General features: G+C 37.5%; 1 protein-coding gene across 1 annotated transcript in view; it reads right to left on the bottom strand.

The window, feature by feature from the left end:
* Positions 1-2,773: 2,773 nt before the first annotated feature.
* The window catches only part of LOC136884906 (serine-rich adhesin for platelets), a 272,783-nt gene continuing 255,799 nt past the window's right edge, over positions 2,774-19,757 (bottom strand). The window contains exons 12-13 of the mRNA XM_067157214.2: positions 14,454-15,944; positions 2,774-9,879 (exon numbers count right to left, since the gene is read on the bottom strand). Of these exons, the coding sequence (XP_067013315.2) occupies positions 9,693-9,879; positions 14,454-15,944 (1,678 nt within the window). The 3' untranslated portion in view covers positions 2,774-9,692. The remainder of the gene's footprint in view (positions 9,880-14,453; positions 15,945-19,757) is intronic.

Here is a 19,757-nt window from a genome sequence, read left to right as displayed (position 1 = left end):
TACTTACTATAGTATATACTATTAGGTATAATTTCATTAAACAAAAACAACTTTGAAAACTTTTAAATGTAAGTAAGGGGAGTGGATGTTAAAGCCCCCCTTAACCCCTCCCTGGATCCACCTCTGGACCAGCCTGGACTCTACCCTGCTGTCAATCCATTGCTCACGTGTTGGGTACACACTCATACCCTACCATCAATGTGTACCAATAAAATAGCAAACTATATTGAGGTATTACAGAAACATACTATCCACTTCATATCCGTATCGACTATAAGATCCAATTAATTGAAGGAACAAGAATCCACCTGATCGATACTTTCACTTTTATTTAGCCTTAGGCTATTTCAATAGACATTAGATTAAAAGTTCAGAACATGTTTCGAATGCGTTGCATTCATCATCAGCTGCTTGCATTTGGCAAAAGTAAAAATTAGCTAAAAACAGTCTCACAATTTTCTTAAAACCTTAAAAACAAGTGTTAGTAGTGCGTGTGTGAATGGATGGGGGGGGGGGGAAGAGGGGGGGGGATGCATTGAAGGCGTTTGTTAAACTAAGACTTATTATTAAAAATCTTAATGTTAAAAACACTGATGGACTAAAACGCCTTCAATGCATCCCCCCCCCCCATCCATTCACACACGCACTACTAACACTTGTTTTTAAGGTTTTAAGAAAATTGTGAGACTGTTTTTAGCTAATTTTTACTTTTGCCAAATGCAAGCAGCTGATGATGAATGCAACGCATTCGAAACATGTTCTGAACTTTTAATCTAATGTCTATTGAAATAGCCTAAGGCTAAATAAAAGTGAAAGTATCGATCAGGTGGATTCTTGTTCCTTCAATTAATTGGGTATTACAGAAACTCGCTGAGTATTATGATTTAGTGATACTACAGATGAATGAACATACAGAGGGCTTAAGTTTAAGTCCAGGCAACATAACTTCAGCTCTAGCGTATTTGGAATATATGACAAAATTAAAACCATTTTCCAGATTATTATTAAAGAAAATGTAAACTGTAAAAATGTAAACTGTAAAGCATCTTCTCTACATCAAGAAGAAAATTCTTTCTTCACCCTTAATGATGTACAAAATGGAAGTATGTGTGAACATAAAGCATTGTATTGCACAGCATTTTATAATACAATAAATATTATGAAAGAGTATTGAACAATGCCTAGTAAAAATATGATCAAGGTATAAGGATAAAGGTGCAAGAGTCTGACAACTTCCCTACATTTTACAGATGTAGAAATGGAAAAAGGGAAGAACATTCTGTGAGGAAGTTAGAACATTAAATTGCAACTCTAAGGAATAATCAGAACAGATATTGTGTTTTATATTTACCATGATTATTGATGGAAAAACAGCGGGAATATGGAAAAGATCTGGTGATGGCATTCCTTGATTTAGAGAAGGCATATGATAGTGTTAATAGAGAAAAGGTCTGGGAAACCCTGGAAAGAAAAGGATGTGGAAGGGAATCAACGGAACTACTGAAAGCAAAGTATAAGAATTGTTCCAGTTGTGTCCAGACTCCAGTAGGGGAGAACAGATTGGTTTAGAAACCAAACTGGACTTAGACAGGGAAGTGTATTGTCTCCACTTATGTTTATAATGGTTATGGTTGAAATTTGAAAGGAAACAAGGCAAGATTTGGAGGGGATATGAAAATACATAGTTATTTGCAGATGACATACTGATTTGGGGAGTCAACAATACAGAAGTGCAAATCCAACCAGAGGCTTTAAATGACAATATTGAAAAATATGATATGAAAATCAGTGTGTAGAAGAGCAAAACAGTGGCGATGACAAGAGGAGAAAGGGAAGGAAAAGGAATTGTTAGTATCAGCGGACAAAACCTTGAGGTTGTTGAATAGTGTACTTCAAATATTTGGGAAATGAAACAATGCAAGATGCAAGGTTGAATAAGGGGATCAGCAGAAGGTTACAAGCGGGAAATATGTTCTACCAGAATGTGTGGAACAGAGAAGTTCCTATGAATTGTGAAGAGATAATGCAGGGGTATAGTACATGTTGTACATTAATGTATGCATCAGAGACTTGGACTATGACAGCAAGAAATGAGAGTAAAATTCAGGCCAGTGAGATGAAGTTCCTGAGGAGTACGGTAGGGAAGTGGAGAGACAGAGTAAGAAAGGTCAGAAAAGAGATAGGAGCAGAAAAACTGAGTGATACGATGGAGAAGAATAAACTGAGATGGTTTGGACATATTATGAAGATGGAGGAGGGAAGGATACCAAAACAAGTATTGGAGGCTAAGATAGAAGGAAAGAGGGCAAGAGGGATGCCCAGAGCAACTCTGTCAAGAATAGTATAAGAAAAAGAAGCCTTGACTGAAATACAATTACTGAAGAGGAGTAGTGGAAAGAGAGGCAATGGTGGAGAAGTGCCATCAACACACCAAGCTGGCAAGAGCTGGACAAGAGGGCAATGAACATGATGAAAATGATCATGATGGTTGTGTTTTATGAATTTCGTATTTCATGGCTGATTGTTTGGAATCAAGGAAAATGATGATCAAAATAATTTAATTCTTCCACTGAGATTAGGCTATCACTTCATCAAATGCATTAAAAGAGAGTTTAATTTAATAGGAATGGTCCACTTCCCATGAAATTAAAAAATCCCACTACAACTTCTTCTTGAGCTATTTATATTTAGCATTAAGACTAGTAAGGGGTATTTTGTTAAAATTACATGCATAGACAGTTAGTCATAAGAAGATATACTAAGCACACATTAGGACATTAATATCATTCTTTATAAACAATTCCGGGTACTATGTACATAATCACAAAAAATACCTATTTACAAATAATGGTACAAAATAAGATTTACAAAACACAGAGGAAAATACTGATGAAATAGAACGGGAACACACAAACAAAATAAGTGGTATTCTAATGATAACTTAGATGAAAATGAATATTATACAAATAGGAAAATGACATTACCAGTATGAAACATCCAGAACTCATAAATATGTATATATAAAATCAGCTGTTCCACTTCACGAAATTACTTATTCATTACTTTCCACTTATGTTCTACAAAATGCATGATACTTTCAAAATTTTCACATCAAATATTGAGAGTAGCATAATTTATATATACACTATCTCACCGAATGCTCAAGACAATTGTTACTTTACATGAAACAAGTTTAATGTACTTTTTTTTTTTACACACATACACCTCTTTTAAGCTATTTTTCATACAGCACACACAATATTGGTTTTTAAAGACCAATTTCATGGAATTTCTTTTGGATTGAAAAAAATATAATCAATCAAAATTTGTTTATAGCTTCATAATCTTTGGCATGAGTTATACTTCTCTATATCTTCTCTAACATTAGGTTTGAAAGAATGAAGCATGAAGAAAAGGCCACAAGACAAACCCAAAAAATAGATGTGTTTCTTTTGTTTTACATATGAACTATAGTACTCTAACATTATGTTACGGACAGATATTACTGATTACTGCTAACCATTACAATTAAAACTACTCTACTGCAGACAAAGGAATCTACTCTACTCTCTGCTTCAGAAACCTTGTTGGGGGACAAAACGTAGAAGGAAAGAATATATCCACTCAAAACAGGGTAATAGTGGTCAACCTTAGAATTTAAAGCCTGTGGATGAATATCGTATAACAAAAGAATTAATTTTAAAGCAGACAACTTGTAAAGAGTTATTTATGTTCTCGTGATCAGTTAATTCAAATTTATGAAGTACAGTAGTAAGATTACATGTTTGAGAAGTGTTTGCACAATAAAACATCCAAACCAAACCCTGTGGCCCATGTTGTCCATCAATGGCCGTGGCCTGCCAAGACAACTGCTGCCCAGCTAGATAGCCTGCAGATAATGGGAGTGTTCCGTGGTGACACCCTCTGTCGTAATGTTTGGCTTTCATTACAGGAAATTAAAATATTCACTGCAAACAAATAGGTTATTCACCTAAGTTAAAATTATAAGACAATAAATGAACATAGAAGGAAAATATTATTTTTAAAATGTCAGATGGTAAAATATGGGGAATATGATGCTTTGAAATCTCTATGCAAGAACGAAACATATCATTCATAATTTAAGTGAGATAATGTGGTCAAAAGTACATTTTAAATTCAAAGTAGGATTTATCAACAAGTTTACTGGATGCAGAATACACTACAAAGACATTACAGGGTTACAAGTATAAATATATCATCATTAAACAGCCATGCCTTAAAATACTTGGTCTACCATTTTGCAAAATATGATAATGTTCAAAAATGGGAAAATATAATTTGGACTGACTACAGTTCTATCAGATTACACAGTAGAATAACTATGCTATATTTGAGAACCCTTCTTAGATGATAAATTCTACTGAAAATTAGAGGAACAGAAAGAAGCAAGAAGATATGCATAATGCTGCTACAGAGAACATATAGCTAGAAAATTATAAAGTAGAGTTTACTATACTGTCAAAAATAGCAAGTTTATCTCATGACTAGAATTCTTAATATATTAACTTGAATGACAAACTATTAGGGTCAACAACAGGAGAAAATTCTAGGGAATAAACAGCTTCAAACATTGTGGAACGAAAATTTTATTTCATAAGCCCTTGTTCTCACAAACAAATTCTGTAGCATAAATTGTACTTGCAAAGGATCTGCCAATGAAAGAAATTAGGAGGAGATGAAGGAATGTTGAAGTTAATATGAAATGCATTTATTGTAATACCCTTTTCAAAACTAGTTTTTTTTATACTTTCACAGCACATTTAAACAAAATTATTGGATGTCTTGACTGACTGAGTAGTAATAAGCAGAAAGTACGAATAGCAAATAGGACTAGTTAGAAATAACAAAAGTGACACAGGTTGACTGCTAGCAACTCAAGTAACTTTTATATCAACAGGAATGTTTGTACAAGATACTATATTACATTATATATTTATATTATTCTTCATTTCATCCAAAACAGAAACACTTTCAGTAGAGTAACATTCTCTGCAGCAGCACTGTTCCCCACGTCCAATCACTCCATATATTATAATGGGTCATCAACGACAGTAGACATCCAGGTTCACAAACAAGCTGTCATAATTAGACTGGTATTTTGTTTATTTTGAAATTTATGCATAGCTACAATCCAACAATAAGAGTGTGATTCAATCTTCTTTGAGAGGTGCTTTCACCTGTACATCATCTCTCACTGGCTCTTGATGGATAAAAGATTGCTAACAGCACAAGTCCTGTTACAGTCTGTAGGGAAGATCTTGACCATGTATAGCTTACTTTACTTTTTCTTAAACCGTGAACCAAAATTCCATTTACCATTAATAAAAAATAAGAATAATGTCATACAAGTTGAGAGATATTTTGGAGGAAGCATAATGAAGCAGTAGCTCCATTACTTTTTCTTTCCCCCCCCGCCCACGATGATCTGAATTTCCATAGGGTACACGATAGAATGAAAAATAACGAGTCTAGAAAGGAATAAAAATTAGTCGTAGATTTTTAAAAAAGAAAGAAACTTGATCTAAACAGTCAACTGACCTTCTGCATGTCAACATGGCTACTGCTCAGCCAGATGGCTTACAGAAATCAGAATATTACATTGTTGGCATCAAAACTCCTCAACTGCATTGCTTGACTTTCATGATTGAGTTTGCTTCTTCTCACATCAAGCAGCTGTTCAAGTGACCTTGGGAGACTTGAGAGAACCCTGTTACAATCCTCAGGTCAAGATTAAAATCCTAAGATAAACTAAGAATCACACCTGAGGCCTCTGGGTTAAAATGCTCCTACTCCACAGGCCTGGCATTAAATCATACATACTTTTTCTTAAACAGCAACACCATATAATTATATATATGAGAGAAGGATTATGGGATGGGACAGCAATTTTCAGTCTGGAGCAAGTTTTAATTATTCTTTTAGAAGTTAACATACATAATTTTGTTGGCTAATAATTTGATTTAACATTTAATGGTAGGTTCGTGGTTCAATCTCAAGCCTTACTCCACAGCTTAATCAAAAGAATACAGCTCGCATTAAAGCAACAGACAAGAAAGAGAAATGGAGGAAAACAACATATTAAATAATAAGGAAGGGAAGGGAGGGGAATAGATAAAAAGAGAAAGGAGCTAGGGTTGGATCCAAATAGGTATCATCTGAGTATACCTGGCCCATGCAAGCTCAGGTGCAAGTCAGAATGTTAATGCCTCACTGCCTGTATGTAAGACTGAAAAATTTCTGGAATTATTAGCACTTTTAGAAAGTGGTCTGCTGAAAGACTGAACAATTTCTGGAACTATTAGCACTTTTAGAAAGTGGTCTGCTGAGATAAAATGTGATTAGAAAGCACAAATATACTGTTAATAAGAAATTTCTAACATAAAAGAACGTCATATTCTAATGTACTGATAATAAATCTTGAATGAAAGATCATATTCAATGTGATATTGATTAGCTGTACGCATATTAACTTAAACAGTTGTTACCCAAATACCATAAACTGCACCACCCTTAAATACTCGTACCTCATTATAAATAAAAAATAAAGGTGAACACAAGATGATTTAAATACTGTCAAAATGATGGCTGGGGAAGAGAACAGGCAATGAGGCATAGAAGGGTGCATACTACTAGTCACTGTACAAAGCTGAAGCTGTTAGAATGGACATAAAATAACTTACCTGAAGTAAGTCAAGAATAAACTTTGGAGCTGTACTAAATGATTTCTGGGATAAATTTTATACAGCAGATGCTGAGTACATGAACTTAAATATCATCGCCATAAGACCTATTTGTGTTGGTGCGATGTAAAGCCTATCTGTGTTGGTGCAACGTAAAGCCACAAAAAAAAAAAAAAGTACATTTCAGAGAAGCGAAGAGATGAGTCAGAGGTCTCTGTGTCCCCTTTCCTATAGGAAGTTTTAAACTGGATTTGACTGTCCATCAAGCTGATTATAAGATAAAAAGGAGTTACGGTGAGGCCAGACACTAGTATGTTACTATGAACTCTCATATGCAGTTAATTCACATTTTCCCCTAGATATCCTCAGGAAGAGAATTACTTTAACAAAAGAGTTCATTCAGACAAAAGAGGAGAGGACATGTAACATCCTTATATACTCGATAGGAAAACTCTACTATCTTTGTGCAAACTGTAATGTCAAAAGACAACAAAAAGCCAAAGATTAGAGATTAGAAATTGGGCTGAAGATACTTCTGTTGGCCATCCTGAGTGTGGCATTTTCTCCTCCACCTTCAGTGATGCCTAGGTTATCTGTGACAGCTGTTGGCAGAACTGTGGAGGATTAAACCAGCCTTCGGGATGAATACACAACATACATACTCATAGATGGGATGGTATATTACTTCACGTTCTATGACACCTCCGTTCATCTCACGAACGTATAGTTGTACACACATTACAATGATTTTCGCCAGGCTAAGTGGCTCAGATGGTTGAGGCGCTGGCCTTCTGACCCCAACTTGCAGGTTCGATCCTGGCTCAGTCTGGTGGTATATGAAGGTGCTCAAAAAAACTCTAATAGGACAAAATTCTAGCGCCTCAGCATCTCCGAAAACCGTTAAAAAAATTAGTTAGAGGGATGTAAAATCAATAAAATTATTATTAATAATGATTATTCAAGGGGTGGCTGATCTACATGTTCAGATATCTGAAGATCAATTATTTAGCAGTTAACAGATATCACATATAAAGAAAATACAAGAGGTTCATGATCACAATTTCCTTAGCCCCTGAAATTAAGCAATGGGGTTTGCTAGTAAAGAAAGAATTGTATATGAACAATACCACGCACAGGTTGCTTTGAGAAAGCAACACAAAGCAAGGATATACTGAATAACATGTACGAGTACACAGATATCACACACAAGATATTTTGAGTACACTTTCCATATATTTCCCATAAGCTTAATTTTAGTATTATTCCAGCTCTTTTTAAAATTATGAAACAGTATAAAAATCAACATATGGATTACTGAAACCATAAAAAAAGTCTTTAAAAATAAAATATTTAGAATGTAGTATACTTATAATTCCAGTCTTCAATAAGTTTGAATTGTTCATGGAATAAAAGCGGGTGAGCTTCAAATTTGGCACCTTCCAAGTTCCATGGTGGCCACAAATGACAAATATGCATATATTTGGAATTTATTTTAAGCTCTGATATAGAACATAGCTTTAAAACTTGCAAAGAGCAATGACGATGTACTTGTAATTAAACTTTTTGGCTATTTCATAAATATAATATGAAATCTCTTGACTTTCTTCAGGTACTGGCAGAATGTAACATTCCACTTGCCACAAGCTTGAAGCAGCAGCTTAAGCCCGAAGTGACTGTTGGAGGACAAGAGGAGCAGTGAAGGGAAATTCTAAATACATGTGATGAAATATTTCAACACAATGAAGGATGTATGAGAAAGGTTAACCTATCTTGAAACCACCTCCCACAAAATGTTGGAGCTGTCACGATGAATGAATATTCCGAGAATATTTTAAAACTGGGAGCAAGGACAAGTATTGATGGTTCCAGTTATCATGCAACTTTAAGCTTTTTTTTTATGAAATGTTAAACTATAACCTAATACAGATAAAGACTCCAGAAGTAAAAAGGAATCTGTTAAAATAGCACAGCAGTAGCAGCAGCAAAAAGATTTCTGATATGTGTATTATAACTCACAGAGGAATGTTCCTTTCCAAAATACGAGGAAAATAAAATGAATTTCGAACCCGCAATACAGAACACACTCAGATTTTAGTAACACACTAATTCCTTGAAGTAACCGTACTCTTTCTTTTTTAAACTATAGCCATACATGAATCATTAGCAGATATTCTCCTTCAGATTGTGCTTACCTGTGGATGTTTTAAATATATTTCTTAATACAATTGATGGATTTAAATGAAGGCATAAAATTAACCATGACAAAAATGTCTTTTGTATACACACAAGACTGTGCCTAATCCTATTCAAGAGCTACTTAAACCAGTAATATCTGTTCATGAAGAGCAGTGTTAACAAACACAGCCTGACCCGTAGCCTAACCAGCAAGAAATGTGGTATGAAAACATAACATTGCTACCATACATGGCTAAGAAATATTCTTCCAGATATTTCTCTTGCATGTGTAACTACACAAAATCCAATCTTTCAATTAGTCATGCTCAATGACATACAACTTAAGAAAGCTTGAGCAATATAAATATATATATATTACACGTAAGACATAACTGAGGTTTGACTGCGTCCCTTATTCTGTTCCAGTAAATACAGATGGAAAGAATAACTTCACTAGGAATCACAAATTAATATTAAATCACAGAGCAATAAATATAAAGTAATTCTGTGATGGGTACCATTAAATAAAATTTCTCTACCAGAAAAATAATCTGTGCACTTCAGTCTCTTGAAACATCAGGACTCTTCTAAATGCTAACAAACCTCTTATAAAGTTATACCACATTCATGCTTCCTTGAGTTGTACAAGTAGATCAAAAAAATCCTTTGTACTATTCTTTGGTAACACCAATGGTTATTTGCAGTCTGATATCTGCAAACTTGGCCACAAATCATTGTTTTTCTGGGTAGCTGCTACAATATCATGTTCCCATACCACAAGTTAGAGATGTGGAGTTAGAACCGTGGACCATGTTCAGAAGCCATGATGACGGCTGACCGAGGAACGAGGCCCTTTTGATCCCCACGGCAGCACAGTAACCACTTGTCGTCCACCTCCAATACCAATCGAAGTCGTTCACCATCATTGAATGATAGATGTCCACTATCCGATGGCAGACGATGACACAAGGTGCGAACAAACCTAGGATACAAGAAAATATCACAACAGAACACAATTCAATGAGAATGGAAATAAATATGGTTAACAGAATGGCATAACCTCAAGATCTGTTCTCTGTTTAGATTTATATAATGAATTCCCTTTGCACAGCAAATATTAATTCAGAAATCACTTTGACTGCAGTCACACTTCTAGAAAGGATGATTAATCTTTAAATGACAATAGGATTATGCAAGAAATAGAAGAGGATTAATTACTTCAAAGCAATATTCCCAGTAAATATTATAGGAATGAAAAGAAATATAACAAAGTGGTATTGAAGGAAATTACATAAAATATAAACCTAAAGTACAGTAGATGATTACATAAAAAAAAAAAATTTACAATGTTAGTGAAATGAGGATGACTCTCCATGATTTACACACATGCCTTCCGAAAATATGCAATTAATGTTCAATCTTCTGTCATGGTGTACGGACATTGGTTTCAATGTGGTATATCTGAAGATTTGTGGAGACTAAAAAATAACTACCAACTATACAACAATTAATACAGGCTTATTAATATAATGTGCCGGCCCCGTAGTCCAGGGATAGTGAGCCTGCCTCTTACCTGGAGACCCTAGGCTCAATTTCCGACCAGGTCAAGGATTTTTTTGCCTATATCTCAGAGGTAGTTAGAGGTTCGCTCAGCCTACATAAGAACAAGTGAGTAGCTAAATGATGATGAGATAGCGGCCCTGGTCTAAAAAAACCAAGAATAATGACAGAGGTTTAGTCATGCTGACCACACGACCTTGTAATCTGAAGGCCTTCGGATTGAACAGCAGTCACTTGGTAGGCCAAGGTCCTTCAGGGTTGTAGTGCCAAGGGGTTGGTTTGTTTTTTATTTTTAAAATAATATTTTTAATTAACCTAATGTGGCAATGCAGAATGTGAACTATGAATCTGTCAATATACTTCAATTAATGATCAAAGTGTCATATAATATTCCACTTTCTCCTCTTTTACAATACAATAAGGGTATACTATAGCTCGTACTAGCACAACCAATGACTTGTGCCAGCAATGGCAGTTTTGGCATATAATTTGCTCAAGGTATACTCTGTGCGTTAGCCGGGCTGAGTGGCTCAGACAGCTGCGATGCTAGCCCTCTGACTCCAACTTGGCAGGTTCGATCCTGGCTCAGATCGGTGATATTTGAAGGTGCTCAAATACGAGGTTAATCCAAAAAATAAGGTCTTCTAATTTTTTATAAATACAGAACTCTGTTCGTGTGGCTGTTGGTCACAATATTGTGAAGTGTGTTTCTCGCGCTCGCATATAAACATGCGCACACAGCACTGAGGCACTCAGTCTTGGCTTGGCAGCCGTTGAGAATGGAGCTCCCATTGGATGTTACCGCTAAGTGCGAAGTGCACACAGTTATTTGGTTTTTGAACACAAAAGGTACTGAACCGACTGAAATCCATCACCAATTGACGGAAGTGTATGGTGAGTCGTGCATGGATGTCAAAAATGTTCGTAAGTGGTGTAGAGAGTTTGCAGCTGGTCGAACTGAAATTCATGACGACCAAAGGAACGGGAGACTGTCAATTTCCGTCGAGACAGTCATGAAGGTTGAGCAAATCATGCATGAAGATCGGCGGATCACCCTGATTGATCTCTGCACTTTGGTTCCTGAGGTTTCCCAAAGCGCCGCTCACAGAATGTTAATGGAAAAGTTGAAATACCAGAAGGTCTGACCGAAGACCACATGTGGCAACGAGTTGATTCTTGCCACGCATTTCTTCAACGCTTTGCAGCCGAACAGGACAACATTTTGGACTCAATTGTCACGGGGACTTGGGCGTTCCACTTTACACCTGAGACCAAGCAACAATCACGTCAGTGGCGGTATCCCTTTTCACCAAATCCGCGGAAATTCAAGCAAACACAGTCTGCTGGTAAAGTCATGACAACTGTGTTTTGGGATTGAAAAGGGGTATTGTTGGTCGACTTTATGCCTGCTGGGACCACAATTAACGCTGACAGGTACTGTGAGACCCTGAAAAAACTCAGATGGGCAATTCAGAACCGGAGAAGAGGAATGTTGAGCAAGGGCGTAAACATTCTCCGTGACAACGTTCACCCACACGTCGCCCAGAAAACCGTTGCTCTCCTGCAAGAGTTTCAGTAGAACTTCATCACCCACCACCCTATAGTCCCGATTTGGCGCCAAGAGACTATCACTTGTTCCCTAAGTTGAAAGAACATTTGGCTGGAAAGCGATTCAGCACCGACGACGAGGTGGCAAGCTGGTATGACATGGGCATACAAAAACTGTCACAGCGTCTACAAAAATGCATCAACCGAATTGGTGATTATGTAGGAAAAACAGCTAAATGTTCAAGCTGTAAAATGATGTAAACCATTGTAGAAATAAACAGGTCTATGTATTTATTAAAAAAACAAAAAACAAAGCAAAGTCACCTGCGTACAGGCCATGAAGGCCCGTGGAGGGGTGGAAGGTAAAGGCTTCCACTATCCGCAACCTCAGCACTTGATGGGGTAGAGTGGTCAGCTCTACGCCCGGCTGCCTTTGCCCCCAGGAATTAACCTGGTACTAATTTTTAGTGTAGGCTGAGTGAACCTCAGGGCCACATGCACCTCCGGAAGGGGAAATCTCATTTCTTAAATTTTACGACTTCCTGACGGGGATTCGAACCCACGTCCTTCCGGGCGAACCAAGCACGCCCTTACCGCCTCGGCCAGGCAGCCCCTTATTAAAAAAAAAAACAGGAGACCTTATTTTTGGGATTACCTTTGTACATCAGCCTCGTGTTGGTAGATTTATTGGCACGTAAAAGAACTCCTGCAGGACTAAATTCTGGCACCTTAGCATCGTCGAAAACCATAAAAGTAGTTAGTGGGGCGTTAAGCAAATAACATTATTATTACTCTGTGTGTCATAAGAGTAATCTGAAAAGAACTGTATAAGCTAATCTTCAACTGACCACCAGAAGAATGAGTAGCATGCTCCCTGAAGGACTGAAGTGCTTGAGAATACAGAACCTTTGGCCTCAAGGATTTTCAACTGGATGTCACTTTTTCACCCTTCTACTGAGCTGGAGAGATCCTCGCTGTTATTCCGTCTGTGTGTCCATCCATCCACAGATATCTTCATCTTCAATGGCCTCAAACTTTGAGATTTAGCCTTTATCACTCAACATAGTCATTTAGTTCATGAATGAGACAATGAATGAATGAATGAATGAATGAATGAATGAATGAATGAATGAATGAATGAACAAAAGAAAGAATAAATCAATCAATTCATCCGACAAACCAAATAATTCAGAATATCAATAATACAAGCGTATGAAGTTTTGCTCAAGATACTGCTGATGACATTCTTATTCTATTTACAAGTATCCTGCACTGTCATGGTAATATTTCCCTTGTCCATTTCCCTCCTCACTGCTTATCCTTATCCTGAAATTAGCTTTACATCCTCTCCCATAATTTTTTTTGCCAGGCTGAGAGGCTCAGAACTCGGCAGGTTCGATCCTGGCTCAGTCCGGTGGTATTTGAAGGTGTTCAAATACATCAGCCTCGTGTCGGTAAATTTACTGGAACACAAAAGAACTCCTGTGGGACTAAATTTTGGCACCTTGGCATCTCCAAAAATTGTAAGAAAAGTCATTAGTGGGACGTAAAGCCAATAACATTATTGTTTTTTTTTTTTTTAATTTTTCATGAAAGCCCAGATCATCTCTGGTGACATATACTGTAGTGTTTACAGTGTACTATATCTTGTGGTATGGGCTAAGACAAGTCTGTTACTCTTCCCAATCTCTCTTAGTCATATTTGGCCTTGACAACATGAAAGTAATTGAGATTTGAGCATCCCTATTCCTCATACAGCCAGTCCCTATAAAATGGTATGGAAGTATGGCTCATAGTGTAGATTAGAGTACACATTTCAGCAGGCTTGGTAGACTAATACATAATAGACTGAGCAAGTGGCCACCTGGTTTGGATCACGCAGCTGTCAGCTTGCATTCCGGTGTCCATCCATCCACTGTCAGGAGCCCTGAAAATGGTTTTCCGTGGTTTCCCATTTTCACACCAGGCAAATGCTGGGGCTGTACCTTAATTAAGGCCATGGCCGCTTCCTTCTCACTCCTGGCCATTTCCTATTCCATTGTCGCCATAAGTCCTTTCTGTGTCGGTGCATGTACTGTAAAAGCAAGTTGTAAAGAAAAAAAAGTAATAGCACCATCTGGTTCTGTTTGGAAACCTATGGGAAAATATCTTGCTCCCTATTTCACTTGCAGCCCTCTTCTATGACAGTTGATAGTGGAATTAAGGATCCTGGGCTAAAAAGAAATGTTTAAAAAAAAACTATTTTTCCTTACTAAACTGTATTAGGATTGTTCATATCCCTTGAAACTTTGTGAAAAGTTTTCTGGTACTTCCTATGACAGCATTATATGTACCAATTGTGGGTTTCAGCTGGATATTCTATTTTTAAATGCTCTGTATGGAATCAGCAGCTCTCGTACATTAAAAAAAAACTATAAGTAGATCAGAAAGGGTGAATAATTACATTACCTAGCTGGAGAATGACTATCACGTTGATTCTTCTGGCGATTCAGAGATGAAGATGCTGCCCTACGCTGCAATTCAGGACGACGAGATTGAGGTCCTTTGAGTCCCTGTGGAGGTCTGTATGGTAGACTACTAGGACGTACTGCAGGTGTATTGCAACTATCTTGTACTTGATCTACACGGCTTGGCCTGGTACTAGGGCGCTTTAATACTCCAGCAGTTGGTGTGGTTGGGCTATCCAGAGCATCCTTTAAACTTGATGGAGAGCTACGGAACTTGTTACTCACAGGTGTCGGTTTACGAAGTTGCAACGGAGAATTAGTGGGCATAGGAGAAGTTAATGCAGCCTTTTTCATATTGGTGCGACCAGCCTGAGGAGATAAGACTGGGATACCAGAGGCTCTGACAGGAGATGTAACAGGTCGCGGTATCTTGGAGCGCCCTGAACTGCTAACACTGGAGTTGTTACTGTCTGGAGACTTATGAGGTGAGGTGGGGCTTGGTCCAGGAGACACTTTTCCAGTAGCCTCTTTGCCACTCAACATCTCCCATTTCATCTGCAAACGTCTAAACTTTCCTCCCCCTGTCATAGCAGACTTGTTGTCACTTTCCGTTGTTTTAGCATTTTCATCAGTTTTCTTCTCTTCTGTGGGTTTCTGAGGAACAGGAGGAGCACAGCTGTCCTTATTTATAACTTCTGGATATTCATCACTGGTATTGGAAGAGCTTGATGCCTGCTTCTGTTTGGGAACATTCAGTCTTGGTGTATTCTCCAAGCTGTCCGTGTACTCTTCTTCAGTGTCCTCAGCAGCAAGACGATCAAAAGCTTGAAACAGTTTTGAACCAAGATGGATTCCACTCCAGCGCTTCTTGACAGTACTTGCTATGTCCGTCATGAGAGAAAAGCTCCCAGTTCCTCCTTGTGCACCATTACTGGTGGCATCCACGCATGAGCGTGGCCTTTGCTTTTGCTCATCAGGCCACAGTTTTGTGGAAGAATCGAGAAGGTCAGGTAAAGGTGCTTCAGGAGAATTACCAGAGCAATTAGGATGATGTGCGGCATCCTCATCTGATAATGCCTTCCTCAGAAGAGTTTCAGCTGAAGGTTTACTACGCTGATACCAAGCTCCGTGTTCTTCATCAGTAGACTGCGTCAGACTGCTCTGAATGGAGCGCACCAATTTCCTCAACGTCCATTGCTTGCCAGTGGATGGTGAACCTGCACTGGCCTGAGGTGCCTCAGGTGGAGAAGGCTGCTGTAAAGAGCCAACACGACGAAGGCTCAGATGCAGCTGCCGGCACTCAAACAGAAGATCCAATCGAAAAGGCAGAAGGGCTAATGGTTGCAAGGATGCCAGCAGCTGATCTGTCAGTGCCCGCACTGAAGCTCCAGCTGTATTAGCTAATACCAGAAGTCCATCTCCGGTGTAATGCTTGCGCAGAACACTTTCACGGGTGCGCAAATAGCCCACCCAAGCATCTAATGACCTCACACTGGAAATTAAGAACAGAAAGGAAAGGTATTACAAAACTTTATGGTAAACTTGAAGGAAACATTACAGAATAATTTGCAGTAAGAAACAGCTGTTAGAAATTATTTTTCATTTATATTTTCAACTGAGGAAAGGGCACAAAGATCGGAACGTCTGAAGAAGTACTGGGAGGACCGCAAAGCCCGAACAATCTCTTCAAAGAGACCTGAACGATGGACTGACTAAAGTGATCCTATGCGGTCATAAAATAAGAAGAAGGATAAGAATAAGAAGAAAATGTTACAGTTAAGCAAGCTATATAAAACATTGGATATGTAAGAATGGCATCATGTATGTGATTTTTCATGGTGAGCAAGAATATAGTCAATTAAAATCTCAAATATATATTCAAGTGTAGATGGAATCAATTTCTTGACAATCCAGTGAAAATGTTTAAATAAATAAATAAATAAATAAATAAATAAATAAATAAATAAATAAAAATAAATAAATAAATAAATAAAAATAAATAAATAAATAAATAAAGAAAGAAAGAAAGAAAGAAAGAAAGAAAGAAAGAAAGAAAGAAAGAAAGAAAGAAAGAAAGAAAGAAATTTACAAAAATGCACATTTTGAATACATCAACAGAAATCATTCCTCTACTTAAAGTGAAATAATTTTTCTCTGTATACATGACTTTCATGGTCATTACTAGATGTTGCTACAACAAATCATTATAACTTGCTGCATTGTGAAATGGATACTCCCAGCCCATATTTTTACCTCCTCCTTTGGAGGATATATTACAGGAAAATCTGCTTTAGACAAAGCAAATACGCAGTGAAGCAATATTTTCATGCCACTAACAATGATGTAGCATGATGTGAATTATTGCAGTAACATCCTAATTCATGAACCATGAACAATGGCTGAGTGGCCTATTAAGTGGTCGTGAGAGTCAGGATACGTATGCTATGGAATAGGAGTGGGTATCTTGGACATATTCTCAGCCATGCCCTCCTTGTGTTCAAGTGACTCAGACTTCAAATCTACCAATGGTCACTGAACAGTTAAGAGTGGAGAAAGTTACCGGGACTATGTGTACAGTAGGTAGGATAGCATCCTACTTCACAGAAATTTACTCAGAATGTTTTAAGGAACCCTAGGACTAATGGAAGTGATGGGAGTTCCACCTCCTTTTGACAGACCAGGGACTCCTGGAAACAATTGGTGATTAAATTGGAATTAGTTGCTGTGCTATCAATATTAACTGGGCTAATGGAAGAGTCAGCGAAGAGAGTGCATCTGGATGTGTTAGGAGTTAATGATGTTCAGGTATGGTGAGATAACGAGGAGATGAGGTCTTTTTAATAGGCATAAAAAGGGGAAGGGCAGAGTGTAGGATAGGACTATTCATCTGGAGCACCATAGCAATGCAACATTGTTTCTGTCAGGCATGAAAATGAGCAAACGATGTGGATAGATTTAATGTCTGGAAGAATAATGACGAGAATCGTCTCAGTGTATTCACCATGTGAGGCAGAAGATGAAAAAGAAGATAAAGCAGAAGGTAAAGCACTGAGTGACTCATTGTCAGGTTCAACAGCAAGGAGAGGGTAGTGTTAATGTGCAGAAGATGTGGAAGATAAGAATGGGAAGCATTTACTAGACTCCTCTCCTATTATGGGATTAGCAGTTGCAAATTCATTCATCAAGTTTGAGGTTATTCACCCCTGCACACTGGAAGGTAGAGGCTCTAGATCTAAAGTAGGCTATATCATAACTGACTGTCCGCCTCTGTAGCATAATGGTTAACACTTAGATGCCATCCTCAGGGGCCCTGGGTTCAATTCCTGGTACTGTCAGAAATTTAAGAATGACAGGAGTGCTGGTATGTGTTTAAAATTGTACATGCAGCTCACCTCCATTGGAGGTGTGCCTGAAAAGAGCTGCACCATCTCAGAATGAGGACAGGAGTTTACTTTACTTTATTACTAACTACAAATTCAGAAAGTCTGGTAGGAATGTATGGGTACTTTGGGGATTTTTAATGATAAAGACCACTATCTGATCTACAGTGATCTAAGTATCAGCAGGCCAGGACAGAGAAAATGAAGTCTGTCTGTAGATGGATAAGAGTATAAAATCTCCAAGATGAGGAAATTAGACAGAAGTACAAAGAATATCATTAATTAATCGAAAGTTCCAAAGAATACACAATAAACAAGTCCAGGATATAGAAAGAGAAATCCAGGCCAATTAAAGTTAAAGATTTACAAGACAGTAATCTGTCTAGTGATAATATACAGGGCAGATACATGGGCTTTGAGGAAGAAGGAAGAGGAGTTGTTGGACAGAGAAAGTTACAGTGGATAATGGCAATCTCTTTGAAGGAAAGGAAAAGAAATGTCGATATCAGAAAGATGGCAGGACTGGTGAAAATAACAGAGATTCTGAGAGAGTACAGACTGAGGTGGTACAGCCATGTAATGCAGTCTGAGGTGAATGCACCAATCAAAAGAGCATGATCTGAAGAACACCACGGTACCAGATCTAGAGGAAGGCAAAGGATCAGATGTCGAGACATTGTTCAAAATGACACGCTGGCTAAAGGACTGACCAAAGAAGATACAACAGATAAGACAAGATGGAAGAGAATGGTCATGGCACCTAACCTCAATTAAGGGGAGGAGGAGGAAGTGGTGATTTCAGTTTAAGACAGGTGGTTGAAGAGTTGTGTTGTGCTGTGTTTTGTGTTTTATAAATTTGTGATCTCTGTGTGTTGTTTGTGTATAGTACAGTAATAGTGTATCGAACATGACGTCTTCCATTAAACAAAATCATAATGTGTAGACAATCAAAACAAAAATTGAAATTTTAAACTGGCTAAAAAAAAAAAAAAAAAAAAAAAGGAGAAAGTGATCTTCTCTAGCAACATAGGTATAAGATAGGTATAAATGAAACCAGCAAAACATTTTACAGTTTGCATCATAACTTGATTCTGATGATGGTTTAAAAAAAAAATCTATGAAGGAAGGAAATTATTCCATTCTTGATCAGGCAGTTTATATGTGGTTTGTGCAAAGGCGTTTAAAAGGTCTTCAGATTTCAAAGCCAATACTGGGTGGTTAAAAAAACTTCAAATCCCGCCACGGTATAAGAGAATTAGAGATTGAGGGAGAATCCTTGTCTAGTGATGATACAGCTGCAAGCTGAATGAAACAAAAATTGCTCGACATTGGGAAAAATGAAGGATATTAAAAAAATTATGTTTATAATGTGGAGGAGACAGGATTGAATGGGAAATCATTACCGCAAAAATCGCTTGCTTCAAAAAGAGAATCTGCAGCTCCAGAATTTAAAGTTGAAAGAATTACGGTCATGGTTTGTGTGAAAGCTAGCGGAACACATAGGTTCACATTGCTTGGAAAATCCAAGAAGCCTTGATGCTTTAAAAATGTTGCTTGGATTCCTACTGTGTATAAAGGACAAAAAAGTGCATGGATGAATTCACAACTTTGTGAACAGTATGCAGAAGATTTCATACAGAGTGTGTAACATTTTTCCTCTTCCAGAGCATGTTTACATAAATAAGTTGTTTCCTATGATTTATAGTTCCCTCCTGTTTATGCCAGTATTCCTTGGGTCCCTTGAAAAGTGTAAAAGAGGCGTAATACTATATGCATACAGAATGTTAAACTATGACGAACAGTCTTGAAAGGAGATAAGAAATTCAATTTCTCATCTTCAGCTATGAATGGTATGAACAAAGATCATGGAAAAACATTTCAGATGAAATAAAAGAAATATACTGTAAAATATTACTATGACTTGC

The sequence above is a fragment of the Anabrus simplex genome, chromosome 1 (genome assembly GCF_040414725.1).
Source record: "Anabrus simplex isolate iqAnaSimp1 chromosome 1, ASM4041472v1, whole genome shotgun sequence".
Lineage (NCBI taxonomy): Eukaryota > Metazoa > Arthropoda > Insecta > Orthoptera > Tettigoniidae > Anabrus > Anabrus simplex.
This window is presented reverse-complemented; position numbering and strand designations above follow the sequence as displayed.